This window comes from Pristiophorus japonicus, chromosome 8 (assembly GCF_044704955.1).
Source record: "Pristiophorus japonicus isolate sPriJap1 chromosome 8, sPriJap1.hap1, whole genome shotgun sequence".
NCBI lineage: Eukaryota > Metazoa > Chordata > Chondrichthyes > Pristiophoridae > Pristiophorus > Pristiophorus japonicus.
The window spans coordinates 100624393-100644555 of NC_091984.1; the positions used below are offsets into that span (position 1 = coordinate 100624393).

The following is a 20163-nucleotide window of genomic DNA, read 5'->3' on the forward strand; positions in this document are numbered from 1 at the left end:
TCGAATTTCAGTCATGGTACTCAGTTAGCTTTTGACGCTTAGCCTCAACAATTTCATGCATGTCTGGGAGGATTAACGAGAGCCTGGTCTTTAAGGATCGTTTCATCAATAGTTGCGCGGGGGGAACCCCAGTCAACGAATGCGGATGAGATCTGTATGCCAGCAGCAGTCGTGACAGGCGGCTTTGCAGCATGGGACCTTGGATTCTGAGCATGCCTTTTTAATGATCTGCACTGCTCGCTCTGCCTGGCCATTGGAGGCCGGCTTGAAAGGTGCCGTCTTAACGTGATTTATACCGTGGTCAACTATAAAATCGTGAAATTCTGCGCTGGTGAAGCACGGACCATTATCACTGACCAATATGTCAGGAATGCCGTGCATTGCAAACATGGTTCTAAGGCTCTCCACAGTGGTGGAGGTGGTGCTCGAGTTTAAAATGGTGCACTTGATCCATTTTGAAAATGCATCAACGACTACGAGGAACATTTTGCCCATGAATGGGCCCGCATAGTCTACATGCACCCGCGACCACGGTTTGGTGGGCCAGGGGCTTAGAGGGGCCTCCCTGGGGGCATTACTGAGTTGGGCACCGACGAACGCAGAGCTCCAAGTCCGCGTCAATGCCAGGCCACCAGACATGAGATCTGGCTATGGCCTTCATAAGGACGATCTCCGGGTGCTCAATGGAGCTCCCGGACAAACGCCTCTCTGCCTTGTAAGGGCATAACTACTCGGCTGCCCCACATCAGGCAGTCTGCCTGTAGTGAGAGTTCATGCATGCGCCTATGGAAGGGTTTGACCTCCTCGGGGCAGGCATCGCGAGCCTCTGCCCAGTCACCAGTTGAAGCGTATCTTTTAACTAGAGATAACGTGGGGTCGCTGGTTGTCCAGGCTCTGATTTGGCGAGCCGCCATGGGTGAACCTGTGGATTCAAAGGCATTGATTGCCATGACCATCTCACAGTCCTGTTCGTCGGACCCTTCTGTGGTCGCCAGGGGTAGCCTGCTAAGCGCGTCGGCACAGTTGTCTGTGCCTTATCGTGAAGTCGTAAGCCGCCAGCATGAGTGCCCACCGCTGAATGCGCGCCAAGGCGTTGGCATTGATTGCCCTGCACTCGGATAGTAGGGACGTGAGAGGTTTGTGGTCGGTTTCTAACGCAAACTTGGCCCCGAAAAGGTATTGGTGCATCTTTTTGACACTGTACACGCACACGAGCACCTCCTTCTCAACCATACCATACCTGTGCTCCTCCCGCGAAAGTGACCTGGAAGCATAAGCAACGGGCTGCAATTTACCCGCATCATTGACGTGCTGTAAAACGCACCCGACCCCGTACTCTGACGCACCACATGTAAGGACTAACTTTTTACCTGGGTCAAAAAAGGCTAAAACATTCTTGGAACATAGAAGGTTACGTGCCTTATTGAAGGCGCGTTCTTGGGCATCCCCCCAAAACCAATCGCACACCTTTCTGAGTAGCACGTGGAGAGGCTCCAGCAGCATGCTCAAGTTCTGCATAAAGTTCCCAAAGTAATTGAGTAGCCCGAGAAAGGCACGCAATTCCGAGACATTCCTGGGCCTGGGTGCCAGGCGAATCGCTTCGGTTTTGGATTCGGTTGGGCGGATTTCATCAGCGGCAATCCTTCTGCCCAAAAATTCAACCTCAGGTGCGAGAAACAGATACTTGGATTTCTTAACTCTTAGGCCTACCCGATCCAATCAACTTAGTACTTCCTCAAGATTGCGGAGATGAGAGTCGGTGTCCCTGCCCGTGATGAGTATGTCATTTTGAAACACAACCGTCCCCGGGATGGAATTGAGCAGACTCTCCATGTTGCGCTGGAATATCGCAGCTACCGACCTGATGCCGAATAGGCATCGATTGTACACAAAAAGGCCTCTGTGTGTTGATGGTGGTGAGTAGCTTAGACTCTTCGGTCAGTTCTTGCGTCATATACGCAGATGTGAGGTCAAGTTTCGAGAAAAGTTTTCCTCCAGCCAACGTGACAAATAGGTCCTCCGCTCTGGGCAGCGGGTATTGGTCCTGGAGGGAGACTCTGTTTATGGTAGACTTGTAATCCCCACAGATTCGCACGGATACATCAGGCTTCATGACGGGGATGATGGGGCTTGCCCAGTCGCTGAATTACACGGGAGAAATTATGTCTTCCCGCAGAAGCCGGTCCAGTTCGTTTTCAATCTTTTCCCTCATCACATAAGGCACAGCTCTAGCCTTGTGATGGACCGGTCTGGCATTCTGTGTGATGTAGATTCTAACCTTGGCCCCTTTGAAGGTGCCCACACTTGGCTGAAAGAGATGTTCAAAACGGCTTAGAATTGTTGAGCAGGAGGTCCGTTCCTCTGACGACATAGCGTGAACATCATCCCATTTCCAATTAAGTTCTGCTAGCCAGCTTCTCCCCAACAGGTTCACCATCCCTTTGTGTGTGACTGAGAGCATGGTGCTGCCAAGGACTGGGATGATTCCTTTTAGTATAGGTCCTTAGTTTGCTGTCGATCTTTGTGAGTTTTGGTTTGTTGCTTTTGTGCGGCCACAGCTGTTGAAATTGTTGAACGCTCATGAGGGATTGACTGGCCCCCGTGTCCAGTTCCATGTTGACGGATATCCCGTTGAGTAGAACCCTCATCATAATTGGAGGCATCTTGGTGTAAGAACATTGGAGCTTGATCGTGTTAACCCGCTGTACCGTGCACTGTTCCAACCATCTTCTGGTCCGTTTTCCGACCCTTCCGATTCATATACCTGTCTGCTGTTGAAGGCCTGCTCTCCTGCCTTTGTCTATGTGTGGGGGTAGCGGTTTGTTTCACAATGTGAACCCCTTGTTCCGATGCCTCGTTGGTTGTCGTACCCGATGTATAGATCAGCCTCGTTTCTTCTTCGCCTGCCAAGAACGTCTGTGCGACCAGTGCTGCTGCCTCTAGAGTCAAGTTCTTAGTCTCTATAAGCTTTCGGAATATGCCTGCGTGGCCTATTCCTTCAATAAAAAAGTCTCTCAGTACTTCTCTCCTTAGTTCATCGGGGAACTCACATGAACTAGCCAGCCTCCGAAGTTCCGCCACGAAATCGGGTATGCTTTGGCCCACATAGCGTCTGTAGTTGTAGAACCTGTGTCTGGCCATGTGTAGGCTGCTTGCTGGCTTCAGGTGGTCTCTCACCAGTGTGCTCAACTCCTCAAACAACTTTCTTGCTGGTTTCTCGGGTGCCAGCAGGTCTTTCATTAAAGCGTATGTTTTCGAGCCACATCTGGTCAAGAGATGGGCTCTTCTCTTGTCTGCCTTATCGTCGCCCAGCATAATTTCGCCCGTTGAATTCAGCGACTGGGCAAGCCCCATCGTCCCTGTCCTAAAAACGGATGGCTCGGTCAGGATTTGTGGCGATTACAAGGCTTCGCTGGAGCCTTTCTATAAAGTCACAAAGCTTTGCTGGAGCCTTTCTATAAAGTCATCCCAATTGTCTCCAGCATTGTATTTCTCATCTGAGCTATTGGTAGCATTCTGTGGATTCTGTGATCCCGTAACTTGTCGCCACTGTTAAGTCCTGACTCTAATGTACTGACTTACACGAGACACATGCTGAAGTCAAGGTCACTCAGGACCTGCACCTTTAATTCCAGCTCTTCAGTGCCGCACTTGCCTGAGACCTCCCTTTATATACCTCAGTGGGGCAGGTATGGAGTCTCTCCTGCAAGTGCACCCTTTGTGGTAATTGTTACAGGTCATATCCAGTTACAGTCATCTATAGCATGGTAAGATACAGTTATAAACAGTAATGTGAGATACATGACAACCCCGGACGCCACACCAGTGCACCACAAAGCCAGAGCTGTGCCATAAGTCATGCGGGAGAAAATTGAGTGTGAGTTGGACAGGTTGCTAAGAGAGGGCATAATTTCGCCCGTTGAATTCAGCGACTGGGCAAGCCGCATCGTCCCTGTCCTAAAAACGGATGGCTCGGTCAGGATTTGTGGCGATTACAACCGAGTGTCACTACAAGACCAATACACGCTTCCAAGAGCGAAGGATCTTTTTGCCACACTGGCAGGTGGCAAGCTGTTCACCAAGTTGGACCTCATCTCGGCCTACATGACCCAAGAACTGGCCGAAGAATCCAAGCTACTGACCACCATCACCACGCACAAGGAGCTGTTTGTTTACAACAGGTGTCCGTTTGGCATTCGTTCAGCAGCCGCTATCTTTCAAAGGAACATGGAAAGTCTGCTCAAATCCATCCCCGGAACAATCGTATTTCAGGACGACATCCTTTTCACGGGTCGAGACACCGAGGAACACCTCCACAACCTGGAGGAGGTGCTATGCCGACTGGACCGGGTAGTCCTGCGACTAAAGAAGTCTTAAGTGTGTGTTTTGACCCAGAGGTCGAGTTTTTGGGCAGGAGGGTTGCTGCAGATGGGATCCGGCCTACCGAATCCAAAACAGAGGCGATCCGTCGCGCACCCAGGCCCGGCAACACATCGGAGTTGCGTTCATTTCTGGGACGTGCGGTCCAAATCATAAAACAAGGCATGCTCCGGATTCAAGGACCCTCCCTTCAATGCCGCCTATCGCGCCTCCTGCTGGCCTATAGGTCCCAACCGCATTCGCTCACGGGAGTCCCGCCAGCGAAACTACTCATGAAACGTACACTTAAAACTCGGCTGTCTCTCATTCATCCAGTCCTGTCAGACATTGTTGAGGGCAAGCGCCAGTCCCAAAATGAGTGCCATGACCATAACTCAAAGGGGAGATGTATAGAAATCGATGACCCTGTATTTGTTCTTAATCATGCTTTGGGGCCCAAGTGGCTTGAGGGTACTGTAATTGGTAAAGAGGGGAATAGGATCATAGTGGTCAGACTCAACAATGGACAGATATGCCGCAAGCATCTGGACCAAGTAAAAAAAAAAAAGGTTCAGCATGGACACTGAGGAACCTGAGGAAAATCATGAGATGCTGCCCACACCACTGCCAGTGAACGAGCAACAAGAACCTTCAGCAGCATGCACAGTCCCTGTGGTCAGCCCGGACGAGCCGGAATCACCACAGGTGACAAAGACGCATGCCAAGGCTCAACAACCAGAGCCCCAACTGCGGCGTTCCACGAGAGAGCGTCGACCACCTGAAAGACTCAATCTTTGACCCAAAGACGTTGGGGGAGGAGGTGATGTCATGTATGGAACTATCATGTAACTAACCTTCATGTAACAATACTGTACACTGGAAACACCTGAGAAATGCACACCTTGACCACAGGGGGTGAACTTGTGGGAGACACTCCTCACCTGGTCATCCAGGTATATAAAGGGAGGTCCCACGCAGGGTCAGCACTCCTTGGTCCTGTGAATAAAGGTACAGGTCACAGAGTGACCTTGTCTCCAAAATGTGCCTCGTGTTGATTTGCAGTAGAGTGTAAGGACATAACAGTTTTGGTCTCCTAATCTGAGGAAGGACGTGCTTGCTATTGAGGGAGTGCAGCGAAGGTTCACCAGACTAATTCCTGGGATGGTAGGACTGACATATGAAAAAAGACTGGATCGGCTAGGCTTATTCTCTCTGGAATTTAGAAGAATGAGAGGGGATCTCATAGAAACATATAAAATTATGATGGGACTGGACAGGTTAGATGCAGGAAGAATGTTCCCGATGTTGGGGAAGTCCAGAACCAGAGGTCACAATCTAAGGATAAGGGGTAAGCCATATATAGGACCAAGATGAGGAGAAACTTTTTCACCCAAAAAGTGATGAACTTGTGGAATTCTCTACCACAGTAAGTTATTGAGTCCAGCTCATTGGATATATTCAAGAGGGAGTTAGATGTGGCCCTTATGTCTAAGGGGATCAGCGGGTATGGAGAGAAGGCGGGAGTGGGGTACTGATGAAGCTTGATCTGCCATGATCATATTGAATGTGGTACAGGCTCGAAGGGTCGAATGGCCTACTCCTGCACCTATTTTCTATGTTGCTCTGTTTCTATGTAATTAACTTCTTATGAATACATGCAGTAAACAATTAAAAATTTAACAAACAACAACAAAACTTTGTCTTACTGATTCTTTATCCAAGTGTTGCATGTTTCACACTTTGAAACATAGTCTTTAATGTCACTATTCAGCCCTGGCCAGTAAATGGATTCTCTGGCATGTCGAAGAGTGCTCTTGACGCCAGTGTGAGCCGCACGAAGTCGCTGACGAATGTCGGATGTCCGAGTTTTTAGTATGAGACAGCGATAGCCTTTGAAGACTATGCCCTCCTGTGTTGTGAGTTCGCCACAAACTTTGAAGTATGCATGTGTTTCAGGCAGGCATTCATGTGTTGTTTCTGGTCATCCTGTTGTGATTTGTTGTATGACCAGTTGTAGTTTGGAGTCGCTTGCAGTTGCGCGTTGTTAGTCAGTCCTTGTTTGGAGAGTGGGAGAAAGTCCACCATGTGGATGCATTCCACTGCAATTTCAGTTGGTGATACCTCAAAAACGTGGAGAGATGTGCGAGAGGGTGTCTGCTAGGTACATTTCTTTTCCTGGTTGATACTTTATTTCGACGTCCTATTGGTTGAGCCGAATGAGCAGACGTTGTAGTCGCTTGGGTGCTGCAGATAACGGCTTGCGTTGTATGGCAACCAAAGGCTTATGATCTGTCCATAGCATGATCTTGCGACCATATACATATTAATGGTTTCGTTCCAATCCGAAGACTTAAGCAAGCAGCTCCTTTTCGATTTGAGAGCAACGCGTTTCTGCTGGAGTGAGCGCTCGGCTCGCGTATGCAATTGGTTGTCCCTGTTGCAGAAGGACGAACCCAAGACCCTTGCTTGAAGCATCTTCCTGACCTTCGGTTGCAAGTTTGTGGTCAAAATACTTGAGCACCGGAGAATCTGTCACATGTAGTTTGATAGTTTCAAACGCTTTGTCTTGTTCTTCAATCCATTTCCAGACCGTACCTTTATAAGTAAGCCGTCGCAGAGGCTTGCTGAGGTCTGAAAGATCTGGCAAGAATTTTGCGAGGTACTTCGTCATGCTGATAAATCGTTGTACACCTGCGACATCCTGTGGTTTCTGCATTTCGTTGATTGCTTGGGTCGGTTTTGAGCCCATCACTGTGATCCATGTATTTCACTTGGGAGCTCTTGTATTCGAAGTTTAGTTTGATGTTTCGCTCTCTGCATCTCTGCATGAATTTGCATAAATTTGCGTCATGATCGTGATTGGCCTCTTTAAGGGTCCAAATTTCCCAATGAGTTGCACCATTTTTTTTTGTGTAACTTGATTTTTCTGGTGTATCTTTTTAGTTGCAAATATGGCCATTTAATTTGCGCCAGTGTAAGTGAGTTGGTTAGGTTTTTTGTTAGGTCAGTTTTTTTTTCAAAACGGGGCGTTCCCAGCCACTTGCACCATTTATGCCAATTTGGCCAGAAAAAAGTTGTATTAAACTAACTTAGAGCAGTGTATGTGTCCACTTTTGTCCGCACAGAAAGACCTTACTTACAGTTAAGGAATAGGCGCAAGTAACTACATTTAAAGCACCACCAAGCACCAAACAAAGCACAAAAAGTAATAAGCAATTAATTAACAAATAAAGTAGAAGGAACCATGCCCCTAAAGCACCAAAATCAATCAGTAAATAACAAATAAAAAATAAAAGTCCTACCTTAGGGAACGCAGTGGGCCGCCGATGAGGGAGCCCATTCGGCCAGGGCTAGGAGGGGGAGGGGAGGGAGAGGAAGAGGGGGAAGAGAGGAGGAGAGGGGAAAGAGAGGAGGGGGGGTGGGGGCGGGAAAGAGAGGAGGGCGGTGGGGGAAAGAGAGGAGGGGGGGAAGAGAGTAGGAGGGGGAAGGGAGGAGGGTGGAGGGGGGGAAGAGAGGAGGGGGGGAAAGAGAGGAGGGGGGGAAGAGAGGGGAGGGGGCGGGGGTGGGAGGTGGAAGTACCCTCTTGCGAAGCACGTCTAGACTGATGTCCGGCATGGCATCAAACACCCGCATGAATCCCGGTTCATCTGGTCGAGAGTTACAAACCCAGACCCTCAGAAACTCTTCAGGAGTTTTACAGTCAGCTCAAATGCATCGGCACTGGTGGATTCAAGAACCATCACTACGGGCCCCTCCCAGTCCAAAGTTCCATCTTGATTTTCTAAAAGTGTTTTTAATCTGTAAATCCCCTAATCCAAGGCTGAAAGGAATCAAATCATCTTTTGATATGAAGGGAAGAAAACAAAACAATCAGATGACACACCCTGCAGAGCACACTCTGGCCGCCGATGAGGGAGCCCATTCGGCCAGAGCTAGGGACGGCATGCTTCGGGTCCCTCCCACACAGCCTGCAGCGCGCATTTGGAGAAACGGCCTGCCAGGAGCTACTGCACATGCGCACATGTGCAGAGGTCCCGGCACTGTTTTCAGCGCCGGGACCTGGCTCTGCCCCAATCCATTGTGCCTCGATGGAGGAGAGGCTAGGAAGTGGCCAGAATACGGAGGTCTTTTTTCGGCGTGCTTGGAGGCAGACAAAAGCGGCGCAGCTCGAGTGAGGGCGCCAGAAAAACAGGTTAGGGAAATTCTAGCCCTCAGTGTCTCACCGCGTCCAGTGATCAAGATATCATCTGCAATCTTGTAGACTCCATCTAGACCCTCGAGGTTCTGGTCCAGTTTCGGCTAGAAGATTTCTGGGGCAGGACTGATGCCAAATGGCATTCTATTATATCGCTATCGTCCTCATGGAGTCTGGAATGTTGTGAAGTAGGAGGACTCTGTGTCTAGTTCACATTGCAAGAAACGCTCCTTGCTTTAGTGAAGACCTTTACATTTGGCATCTGTGGCAAGATGTCATTGATCATAGGAAGTGGGTGAGTCTCAACTTTTGCCTATCCTTGCCTTGGGAGCTAGTTAAGCGTTTGATAACATGCCCTTGTCTGATTATTCCTTTTAGCTGCCTTCATCAGATCTACTCATTTTAAGTTTAAAAGCATCAAATTAATTTATTTTACAAGAGATGACCAAGGATGTAAGAAACAGTATTATAATGCAGTTATTTTTCTACAATAGACAATCTACCATCTAACCCATCAAGGAGACAACATAATAAAAAGTACACATAAAAAGTCAAAGAAATAAGTTTTAAGGAGCATCTTAAAGGAGAGAGAGGTAGAGAGATTTAGGGAGGGAATTCCAGAGCTTAACATAGAAACATAGAAAATAGGTGCAGGAGCAGGCCATTCGGCCCTTCGAGCTTGCACCACCATTCAATATGATCATGGCTGATCATGCAACTTCAATACCCCATTCCTGCCTTCTCTCCATACCCCTTGATCCCTTTAGCTGTAAGGGCCATATCTAACTCCCTTTTGAATATATCCAACAAACTGGACTTGACAACTTTTTGTGGTCGAGAATTCCATAGGTTCACAATTCTCTGGGTGAAAAAGTTTCTCCTCATCTCGATCCTAGATGGCTTACCCCTTATCCTTAGACTGTGACCCCTGGTTCTGGACTTCCCCAACATCGGGAACATTCTTCCTGCATCTAACTTGTCCAATCCTGTCAGAATTTTATATGCTTCTATGAGATCACCTCTCATTCTTCTAAATTCCAGTGAATATAAGCCTAGTCGATCCAATCTTTCTTCATATGTCAGTCCTGCCATCCCGGGAATCAGTCTGGTGAACCTTTGCTGCACTCCCTCGAAAGCAAGAATGTCCTTCCTCAGATTAGGAGACCAAAACTGCACACAATACTCAAGGTGTGGTCTCACCAAGGCCCTGTACAACTGCAGCAAGACCTCCCTGCTCCTATACTCAAATCCTCTCGCTATGAAGGCCAACATGCCATTTGCTTTCTTTACTGCCTGCTGTACCTGCATGCCTACTTTCAATGACTGATGTACCATGACACCCAGGTCTCATTGCACCTCCCCTTTTATTAATCTGTCACCATTCAGATAATCTGGCTTCCTGTTTTTGCCACCAAAGTGGATAGCCTCACACTTATCCACATTATACTGCATTTGCCATGCATTTGCCCACTCACCTAATCTGTCCAAGTCACTCTGCAGCCTCTTAGCATCCTCCTCACAGCTCACATTGCCACCCAGCTTAGTGTCATCTGCAAACTTGGAGATATTACATTCAATTCCTTCGTCTAAATCATTAATATATATTGTAAATAGTTGGGGTCCCAGCACTGAGTCTTGCGGTACCCCACTAGTCACTGCCTGCCATTCTGAAAAGGACCCGTTTATTCCCACTCTTTGCTCCTGTCTGCCAACCAGTTCTCTATCCACGTCAATACATTTCCCCCAATCCTATGTGCCTTAATTTTGCACACTAATCTCTTGTTAAGGCCTAGGCAGCTGAAGGTATGGCTTCCATTCTCAGCTAGGAATGCAGTGTGTTGCCAGGGAGACAAAAGGAGTTGAAAAAAAAACAACAAAAAGAAAGAATCATTCTTCAAGGCTCTGTTATACACTAAACTTGATTTTATATTTTTGTTTTGTTTTGCCAGAGATTAGTATTACAGGTCTTGTTGATATTGATAGCATTGGGCTAATTCTGCATTCCTATTCTTCAAGTGGGAGTTATGACCACAGGAAGTTTCCCTACTGGGAATGCGGAATTACTTACCCCTTGCAGGTATAGCCTTAATGTGTAAGATTCCTCCATACTGTTATTTCCAATACTATAAAGGAGATCAGTAGCAATTAATTTTACAAAGAATTGCAATGTGGCACAGTTTTGGCTTAACTACACCATTAGGATGAGCTGCCCAAGAGAGGCTTGCTTCCCACCCTACTTACAATGCTAGTAACACCTGCAATTTACTCCCTAGTTCTGTATTTTAATGATTCTGTTTCCTGAGGGAGCTTTAGCACCCATGGATGTTTTCATTGTACCACTCTGTCATCTGCTCCAGAGGAGTATGAGCAGCAGGGCACCAATTAACCCCTTAGCATTTCTTTCCTAATGGTGTTTGACATATACCCTAATCATTGTTTCTTGATTTATCTAGTGTTTTCTCCATTCTTTGCAGCATTATAGATTTTCAACTAAATTACGCAAAATAAAAAAAATCTGTACCATGTTGTTTTTAGTAAATCTTTGTGATTGTTTAATTAAAATAATGTTCAGGTGGCGGGATCAGTCAAGGTGTTTGTTTCATTTTATTAATTGAAAGTGAATATGTAGATTCCAATCAGTTTAACTCCATTTTCCAACTATGTTATGATATCCATTTGGACAGATGCATCATTTGCTGGACCTGGTGAAAAAGGAGCAAGACATTTATAACGTTGTGTTCCACGAGCTTATCCGTCAGATCAGCGTGGATTGTGCAGAGCGAGGAGAGCTTCTTGCCAAAATCAGGTCTGTCATCGCTATAGGTGATTGCTGATTAGAAGGTTGCTGTATTCTACTAATTATCACTTCCTCCTAAATTTTACAGCCTACATTGCTTGGCATGTGGTAAATAATGTGTGTTAATAGTGCATTGCTTATGTTATTTGTCGACTGTAGGACACGAGCAAAAATATGCACTTGAGTTCAATTTTGTTTTTTTTGCAACACTGGTACATTATTAGTAATATATAATCAAACAACCAATCAAATTGCAGCTGTAATAATGCTGCTGCTATTTAATGTGTAAAGTAGATTTGATATGTTCTTTAAAGTAAAAGTAAAACGTGTAACACAGTGGGGAAAAAAAACTTAGTTTATGGCTAATTTTAATCCTTGACACAATCGGCCAGGTGACTTACCCACTAAGTCCTGTACTAATTCTGCTGTTTTCTATTTTAATCTGCTCTTCTGAGCAGGTGGCAAAGACACTCACTTGAAGCCAGTGGGGTCCTTCTTTAAATATACAGATTGGGGCCCGCTCATGCCATCGGGCCCTGTTTGCAATGTTTACTGTGGCCTGAATGGGGAAGCCATTGTGGCTTTCCTGCCAAGTGAAGACTCCGTGAAGACGATCCAGAGCTAGAGGAGGACCAAACAGGTAATAAAAAAGAACTTAAAAAAAATGTCCTGTTGGATCAGGAGGAGCAGCAGTTTAAGCTTCCCTGCCCTAGGTTCCACGCTCCATCCATCCCATGAGAACCCCCTGAAAATCCATCCTCACAATTTACCTAGTCGCTGGCGACCGTTCCTCTGGCCATCTGAAATTCCACACCCATCCAGCTCTGCAGTTATTTACTACTTCCTCTCCGAAACAGGCGAGAAGCTGACCAACGGCAAACAGATGAGGCCTCGGAGTTGAAATTGCATGGGCCTTGTGCTGCCGAATTCAACGGGGGTCCCTACCTAACCCATCCCCCTCGATCAGAGGCCCCCTCATGAGGCCTCCTTAAACCTTTCCGGCCCCGCTTCCCGGTGATCTTGAGGCTGGCCACGATCCTCTGGTGGCCTGCCCCGATGTGTTCTTCCCTCCTTCCCCAACCGATAATCTTGAGGTAGGCCATGATCCTTTGGTGGCCGGCCCCGAAGTGATTCTGTTAGTGACCTCAAGCTACCTACAACCCAGAATACATCTTTATTTGACAAATATTGAGATAAATATAATAAGCCAAGAGGTCAAATAGAGAACCCTTTCAGCTTACTGGATATATCGTGCTGCATTGTGGATTCTTTAACTTTGGAATGGTGTGCAAAGAAACACTCTGCAAGATGTTAAAGGTGATAGGGCTAGAAATTCATTATAGCCAAGAATTGGCAGTGTTTAGACTAAAAAGGTTATGGTGCGCCACTTCAAAACGCGTGCTCACTCCTCATTAAAATGATTGTAGTCATGATTCTAGTCTAAAAAAATCAAGCTCATTGGTATTACAGTGGAAAGCTGGACCAATATTGGGGGCAGTCTAATTGCAAGTAATGATTGTCACAGGGAATGGTAGTTATGGGACTAGTAATCCAGAGGCCTGGACTAATGATCCACAGGCGTGAGTTCAAATCCTACCACGGCAGCTGTGGAATTTCAATTCAGTTAATTAAATCTGGAACAAAAGAGCTAGTATCAGTAATGGTGACCGTGAAACTACTGGATAGTCGTGAATACCCATTTGGTTCACCAATGTTCTTTAGGGAAGGAAATCTGCCATCCCGATAGCAATACGGTAGAGGAGGATTTCCTGGAGTGTATAAGGGATGGTTTTCTAGACCAATATGTCGAGGAACCAACTAGAGAGGTGGACATCCTAAACTGGGTGTTGTGTAATGAGAGAGGATTAATTAGCAATCTTGTTGTGCGAGACCCCTTGGGGAAGAGTGACCATAATATGGTAGAATTCTTCATTTAAGATGGAGAGTGACACAGTTAATACAGAGACTAGAGTGCTGAACTTAAAGAAAGGTAACTTCGACTGTATGAGATGTGAATTGGCTAGGATAGACTGGTGAAAGACACTTAAAAGGTTGTCAGTGGATAGGAAATGGCAGACATTTAAAGATCACATGGATGAACTTCAACAATTGTACATCCCTCTCTGGCATAAAAATAAAACGGGGAGGGTGGCTCAACCGTGGCTTACAAAGGAAATTAGGGATAGTGTTAAATCCAAGGAAATGGCACATAAATTGGCCAAAAAAAGCTGTAAATCTGAGGACTGGGAGATATTTAGAATTCAGCAGAAGAGGAAAAACAGTTTAATTAGGAGGGGGAAAATAGAATATGAGAGTAAGCTTGCAGGGAACATAAAAACTGACTGCAAAACTTCTACAGATACGTGAAGAGAAAAAGATTAGTGAAGATAAATGTAGGTCCCTTACAGTCAGAATCAGGTGAAGTCAAAATGGGGAACAAAGAAATGGCAGACCCATTGAACAAATACTTAGGTTCTGTCTTCACTAAGGAAAACACAAATAACATTCTGGAAATACTAGGGGAAAAAGGGTCTAATGAGAAGGAGGAACTAAAGGAAATCCTTATTAGTCAGCAAATTGTGTTAGGGAAATTGAAGGCCGATAGATCACTCGGGCCTGATAGTCTGCATCCCAGAGTACTCAAGGAAGTGGCCCTAGAAATAGTAGATGCATTGGTGGTCATTTTCCAACATTCTTTTGACTCTGGATCAGTTCCTATGGACTGGAGGGTAGCTAATGTAACCCCACTTTTTAAAAAGGAGGGAGAGAGAAAACAGGGAATTATCGGCCTGACATCGGTGGTGGGGAAAATATTGGAATCAATTATTAAAGATGTAATAGCAGCGCGTTTGGAAAGTAGTGACAGGATCGGTCCAAGTCAGCATGGATTTATGAAAGGGAAATCATGCTTGAAAAATCTTCTAGAATTTTTTGAGGATGTAACTAGTAGAGTGGACAAGGGGGGCCAGTTGATGTGGTGTATTTAGACTTTCAAAAGGCTTTTCACAAGGTCCCACACAAGAGATTGGTGTGCAAAATTAAAGCACATGGTATTGGGGATAATGTAGTGACGTGGATAGAGAACTGGTTGGCAGACAGGAAGCAGAGAGTAGGAATAAACGGGTCCTTTTCAGAATGGCAGGCAGTGACTTGTGGGGTACCGCAAGGTTCAGTGCAATATACATTAATGATTTAGACAAAGGAATTGAATGTAATATCTCCAAGTTTGCAGATGACGCTAAGCTGGGTGGCAGTGTGAGCTGTGAGGAGGATGCTGAGAGGTTGCAGGGTGATTTGGACAGGTTAGGTGAGTGGGCAAATACATAACAGATGCAGTATAATGTGGATAAATGTGAGGTTATCCACTTTGGTGGTAAAAACAAGAGGGCTGATTATTATCTGAATGGTGACAGATTGGTAAAGGGGAGGTGCAGCGAGACCTGGGTATCATGGTGCATCAGCCATTGAATGTTGGCATACAGGTGCAGCAGGCAGTAAAGAAAGCAAATGGCATGTTGGCCTTCATAGCGAGAGGATTCGTGTATAGGAGCAGGGAAGTCTTACTACAGTTGTACAGGGCCCTGGTAAGGCCATATCTTGAATATTGTGTACAGTTTTGGTCTCCTAATCTGAGGAAGGACATTCTTGCTATTGAGAGAGTGCAGCAAAGGTTCACCAGACTGATTCCCAGGATGACAGGACTGACATATGAAGAAAAACTGGATCGGCTAGGCTTGCATTCAGTGGAATTTAGAAAAATAAGAGGTGATCTCATTCAAACATATAAAATTCTGATGGGTTTAGACAGGTTAGATGCAGGAAGAATGTTCCCGTTGTTGGGGTAGTCCAGAACCAGGGGTCACAGTCTAAGGATAAGTGGTAAGCCATTTAGGACCGAGATGAGGAGAAACTTCTTCACTCAGAGAGTTGTGGGCATGTGGAATTCTCTACCACAGAAAGTTGTTGGGGTCAGTTCATTAGATATATTCAAAAGGGAGTTAGATGTGGCTCTTACAGCTAAAGGGATCAAGGGATATGGAGAGAAAGCAGGAATGGGGTACTGAAATGCATGATCAGCCATGATCATATTGAATGGTGGTGCAGGCTCGAAGGGCCGAATGGCCTACTCCTGCACCTATTTTCCATGTTTCTATCCTTACCTGGTCTGGCCTATATGTGACTCCAGACCCACAGCAATGTGATTGACTTAGCTGCCCTCTGAAATGGCCTAGCAAGTCACACAGTTGATAAAACTGCTACAAGAAACAATAAGAATAAAACCGGACGGACCACCCAGCATCGACCTCAGCACCGGCTCAGGACATGCCAATGGCCCACTCAGCCCAGTCGACCCTGCAAAGTCCTCCTCACCAACATCTGGGGACTTGTGTCAAAATTGAGAGAGCTGTCCCACAGACTAGTCAAGCAACAGCCTGACATAGTCACACTCACAGAATTATATCTGTCAACCAATGTCCCATACTCCTCCATCACCACTCCTGGTTATGTCCTGTCCTACCGGTATCCTGTTGCATGGCACTACCACCGTGCTAAATGGGATAGATTCAGAACAGATCTAGCAGCTCAAAACTGGGCATTCATGATGCGCTGTAGACCATCAGCAGCAGCAGAATTGTATTCCACCACAATATGTTGCCTCATGGCCCGGCATATCCTGCTTATCAAGCCAGGAGACCAACCCTGGTTCAATGAGGAGTGTAGAAGAGCATGCCAGGAGCAGCACCGGGTATGCCTAAAAATGAGGTGCCAACCTGGGAAACTGCAACACAGGCTACTACATGCATGCTTAAAAGTGGTAGCAGCATGCTATAGACAGGGCTAAGTGATCCCACAATCAGTGGATCGGATCAAGGCTCTGTAGTCCTGCCACATCCAGTCATGAATAGTAGTGGACCATTGAACAACTAATGGGAGAAGAAGGCTCCATGAATATTCCCATCCTCAATGATGGCGGAGCCCAGCACATGAGTGCAAAAGACAAGGCTGATACGTTTGCAACCTTCAGCCAGAAATGCCAAGTGCATGATACATATCGGCATCCTCCAGAGGTCCCCACTATCACAGAAGCCAGTCTTCAGCCAATTCAATTCACTCCACGTGATATCAAGAAATAGTTGAGCGCACTGGATACAGCAAAGGCTATGGGCCCTGACAATATCCCGGCTGTCGTGCTGAAGACTTGTGTTCCAGAACTAGCCGCGGCTCTAGCCAAACTATTCCAATACAGCTACAACACTGGCATCTCATCATCATAGGCAGTTCCTCGGAATCAAGGAAGACTTGCTTCCACTCTTAGCATGAGCTCTTAGGTGGCTGTACAGTCCAATATGAGAACCACAGTCTCTGTCACAGGTGGGACAGATAGTCATTGAGGGAAAGGGTGGGCAGGGAGCCGCACGCTTCTTCCGCTGCCCGCGCTTGATTTCTGCATGCTCTCGGCGACGATACTCGAGGAGCTCAGCACCCTCCCGGATGCACTTCCTCCACTTAAGTGGTCTATGGCCAGGGACTCCCAGGTGTCAGTGGGGATGTCGCACTTTATCAGGGAGGCTTTGAGGGTGTCCTTGTAATGTTTCCTCTTCCTGCCTTTGGCTCGTTTGCCGTGGACAAGTTCCGAGTAGAGTGCTTGCTTTGGGAGTCTCGTGTCTGGCATGCGAACTATGTGGCCTGCCCAGCGGAGCTGATCAAGTGTGGTCAGTGCTTCAATGCTGGGGATGTTGGCCTGGACGAGGACGCTAATGTTTGTGCATCTGTCCTCCCAGAGGATTTGTAGGATCTTGCGGAGACATCGCTGGTGGTATTTCTCCAGCGACTTGAGGTGTCTATTGTACATGATCCACGTCTCTGAGCCATACAGAGGGCGGGTATTACTACGGCCCTGCAGACCATGAGCTTGATGACAGTTTTGAGGGCCTGGTCTTCAAACACTCTTTTCCTCAGGCGGCCGAAGGCTGCACTGGCGCACTGGAGACGGTGTTGGATTTCGTCGTCAATGCCTGCTCTTGTTGATAGGAGGCTCCAGAGGTAAGGGAAGTGGTCCACGTTGTCCAAGGCCATGCTGTGGATCTTGATGGCTGGGGGGCAGTGCTGTGTGGCGAGGACAGACTGGTGGAGGACCTTTGTCTTATTGATGTTTAGCGTAAGGCCCATTTTTTCATACGCCTCGGTAAATACGTCGTCTATGTCCTAGAATTCAACCTCTGTGTATGCACAGATGCAGGCGTCATCTACGTACTGTAGCTCGACGACAGAGGTTGGGGTGGTCTTGGACCTGGCCTGGAGACGGCGAAGGTTGAACAGGCTCCCACTGGTTCTGTAGTTCAGTTCCACTCCAGCGGGGAGCTTGTCGACTGTGTGGTGGAGCATGGCAACGAGGAAGATTGAGAAGAGGCTGATGACACAGCCTTGCTTGATCCCGGTCCGGATGTGAATTGGGTCTGTGATGGATCTGTTGGTAAGGATCACGGCCTGCATGTTGTCGTGGAGCAGGCGGAGGATGGTGACGTACTTTTGGGGGCATCAGAAATGGAGGAGGGCGCTGCAAAAATCATGTCCATTGTGCCTTGGAGGAGACGAAATCCGCACTGCAACTCTTGGAGGAGCCCCTTGGCCATGGGGAGAAGACGGTTGAGGAGGACTCTAGCGACGACTTTCCCAGTGGTTGATAGCAGGGAGATTCTTCTGTAGTTGCCGCAGTCGGACATGTCCCCTTTTTTAAAGGTGGTCACAATCACTGCATTTCTAAGATCTCCCGGCATGCTCGCCTCCCTCCAGATGAGAGAGATGAGGTTGTGTATTCGCGCCAGTAGTGCCTTTCCGCCATACTTCAGTGCCTCAGCAGGGGATTCCATCACTCCTGTAGCCTTGTTTTTTAGCTGTCTTATGGCTTTTTCTACCTCGTGTAGTGTTGGGGTCTCACTGAGGTGGTGGCAGGTAGCATGCTGCGGAATGGAGCCGAGAACGCTCGAGTCAAAGGCAGAGTCTCGATTGAAGAGATCTTCGAAGTGTTCCTTCCAGCGGGCCCTGACTGCCTCAGTGTCCTTCGTGAGTGTTTCCCCGTTTTTGGCCAAGAGTGGGGTGGGGCCTTGGAAGTTTGGTCCGTATATGGCCTTGACTGCGGTGAAGAATCCTCGCACATCATGGCTGTCGGCCAGCTGCTGTTTCTCCATCTACCATCTGTTCTTTAGGTCCCGGGTTTTTTGTTGGACCTTGGCCTTTAGCCATCTGTAATGCTGCTTTGCTGCTCACGAGTTGGGTTGCTGTTTAAGGCTGAGAAATAACATGTCCTTACTATACAGTACAAATGCACACGAGGCCCATACTAGAGAGAAGGTCACTGTGACCAGTAACCTTTATTAGCCAGCACTGAAGTGGAGAAGATGGGTGGAGCTTCCCCTTTTATACCTGAAAGTCCAGGTTAGGAGTGTCTCCCACCTAGTGGTTAGTGTTCTCACGGTGTACAACTTAGGTCAGTTTATACATGGATTACAATGACAGTTGAATACATGACATCACCTCCCCCCCCCAAAGTCTTATTGGGATCACAGGTTAAGTCTCTCTGGTGGTTTACGCTCCCTTGTAGAGCGCCTGAGTTGGGGCTCCGGTTGTTGGCGCTGGCCTGAGTGTCTGCTGTTTGTGGTGCCTCACGCCTGTCTGGACTGCCCACAGTGACTGGGCTCTCCTCCACTTGGTTCCGGTGTTCGGTCACCTGTGGTGGAGTGAACTCTACATCATGTTCTTCCTCTGCTTCTTCTATGGAGTTGCTGAACCTCCTTTTGTTTGATCCACATGTTTGCGGCAGATTTGTCCATTGGTAAGTTTAACTACCAGAATCCTATTCCCCTCTTTGGCAATCACAGTGCCTGAGAATCATTTGGGCCCTGCAGCGTAGTTGAGGACAAAGACAGGGTCATTGACATCAATACATCGCGCCCTCGCATTCCCGTCATGGTAGTCACATTGTGACCGGCGCCTGCTCTCAACAATTTCTTTCATGGTGGGGTGTATAAGGGATAACCTGGTTTTGAGCGTCCTTTTCATTAGCAGCTCTGCGGGTGGAACCCCTGTGAGCGAGTGTGGTCGGGATCTATTGGCCAACAGGAGGCGTGATAAGCGGCTTTGTAGGGAACCCCATTGGATTCTGAGCATCCCCTGTTTGATTATCTGCACTGCTCGTTCTGCCTGGCCGTTTGAGGCCGGCTTGAACGGTGCCGTTCTGACATGGTTGATACCATTTCCTGCCATGGAACTCAATGCTTGTAAAGCATGGGCCTTTGTCGCTGACCAAGACGTCCGGTAGACCATTGGCGGCGAACATTGCCCGTACCCGTAGACTTTCTACCGTGGCAGAGAATGTGCTTGAATTGAGAATGTCACACTCGATCCATTTGGAGTAGGCGTCGACGACAACCAAAAACATTTTTCCCATGAAAGGACCTGCGTAGTCCACATGGATGCGTGACCATGGCATGGTGGGCCAGGACCAGGCGTTCAGGGGGGCTTCCCTGGGTGCATTGCCCAGCTGGGCACACGTGTTGCACCTGCGAACGCATCTATCCCTGGCCACCAAACGTGTGACCTGGCAATTGCCTTCATCATGACAATGCCCGGGTGCTCCTTGTGGAGTTCGCTGATGAACGCCTCTCTGCCCATCTGGGGCATGTCTACACGGTTTCCCCATAGTAGGCAATCGGCCTGAATCGAGAGTTCATCCTAGCGCCTGTGAAATGGTTTAAATTCCTCAGGGCATGCCCCGTACGTGGCTGCCCAGTCCCCATTCAGGGCACATTTC

General features: G+C 47.5%; 1 protein-coding gene across 1 annotated transcript in view; it reads left to right on the forward strand.

The window, feature by feature from the left end:
* The window catches only part of axdnd1 (axonemal dynein light chain domain containing 1), a gene marked incomplete at its 5' end in the record, with an annotated part of 368202 nt that overhangs the window by 55749 nt on the left and 292290 nt on the right, over positions 1-20163 (forward strand). The window contains one exon of the mRNA XM_070887184.1: positions 11239-11360. Coding sequence (XP_070743285.1) covers positions 11239-11360 — 122 coding nt within the window. The remainder of the gene's footprint in view (positions 1-11238; positions 11361-20163) is intronic.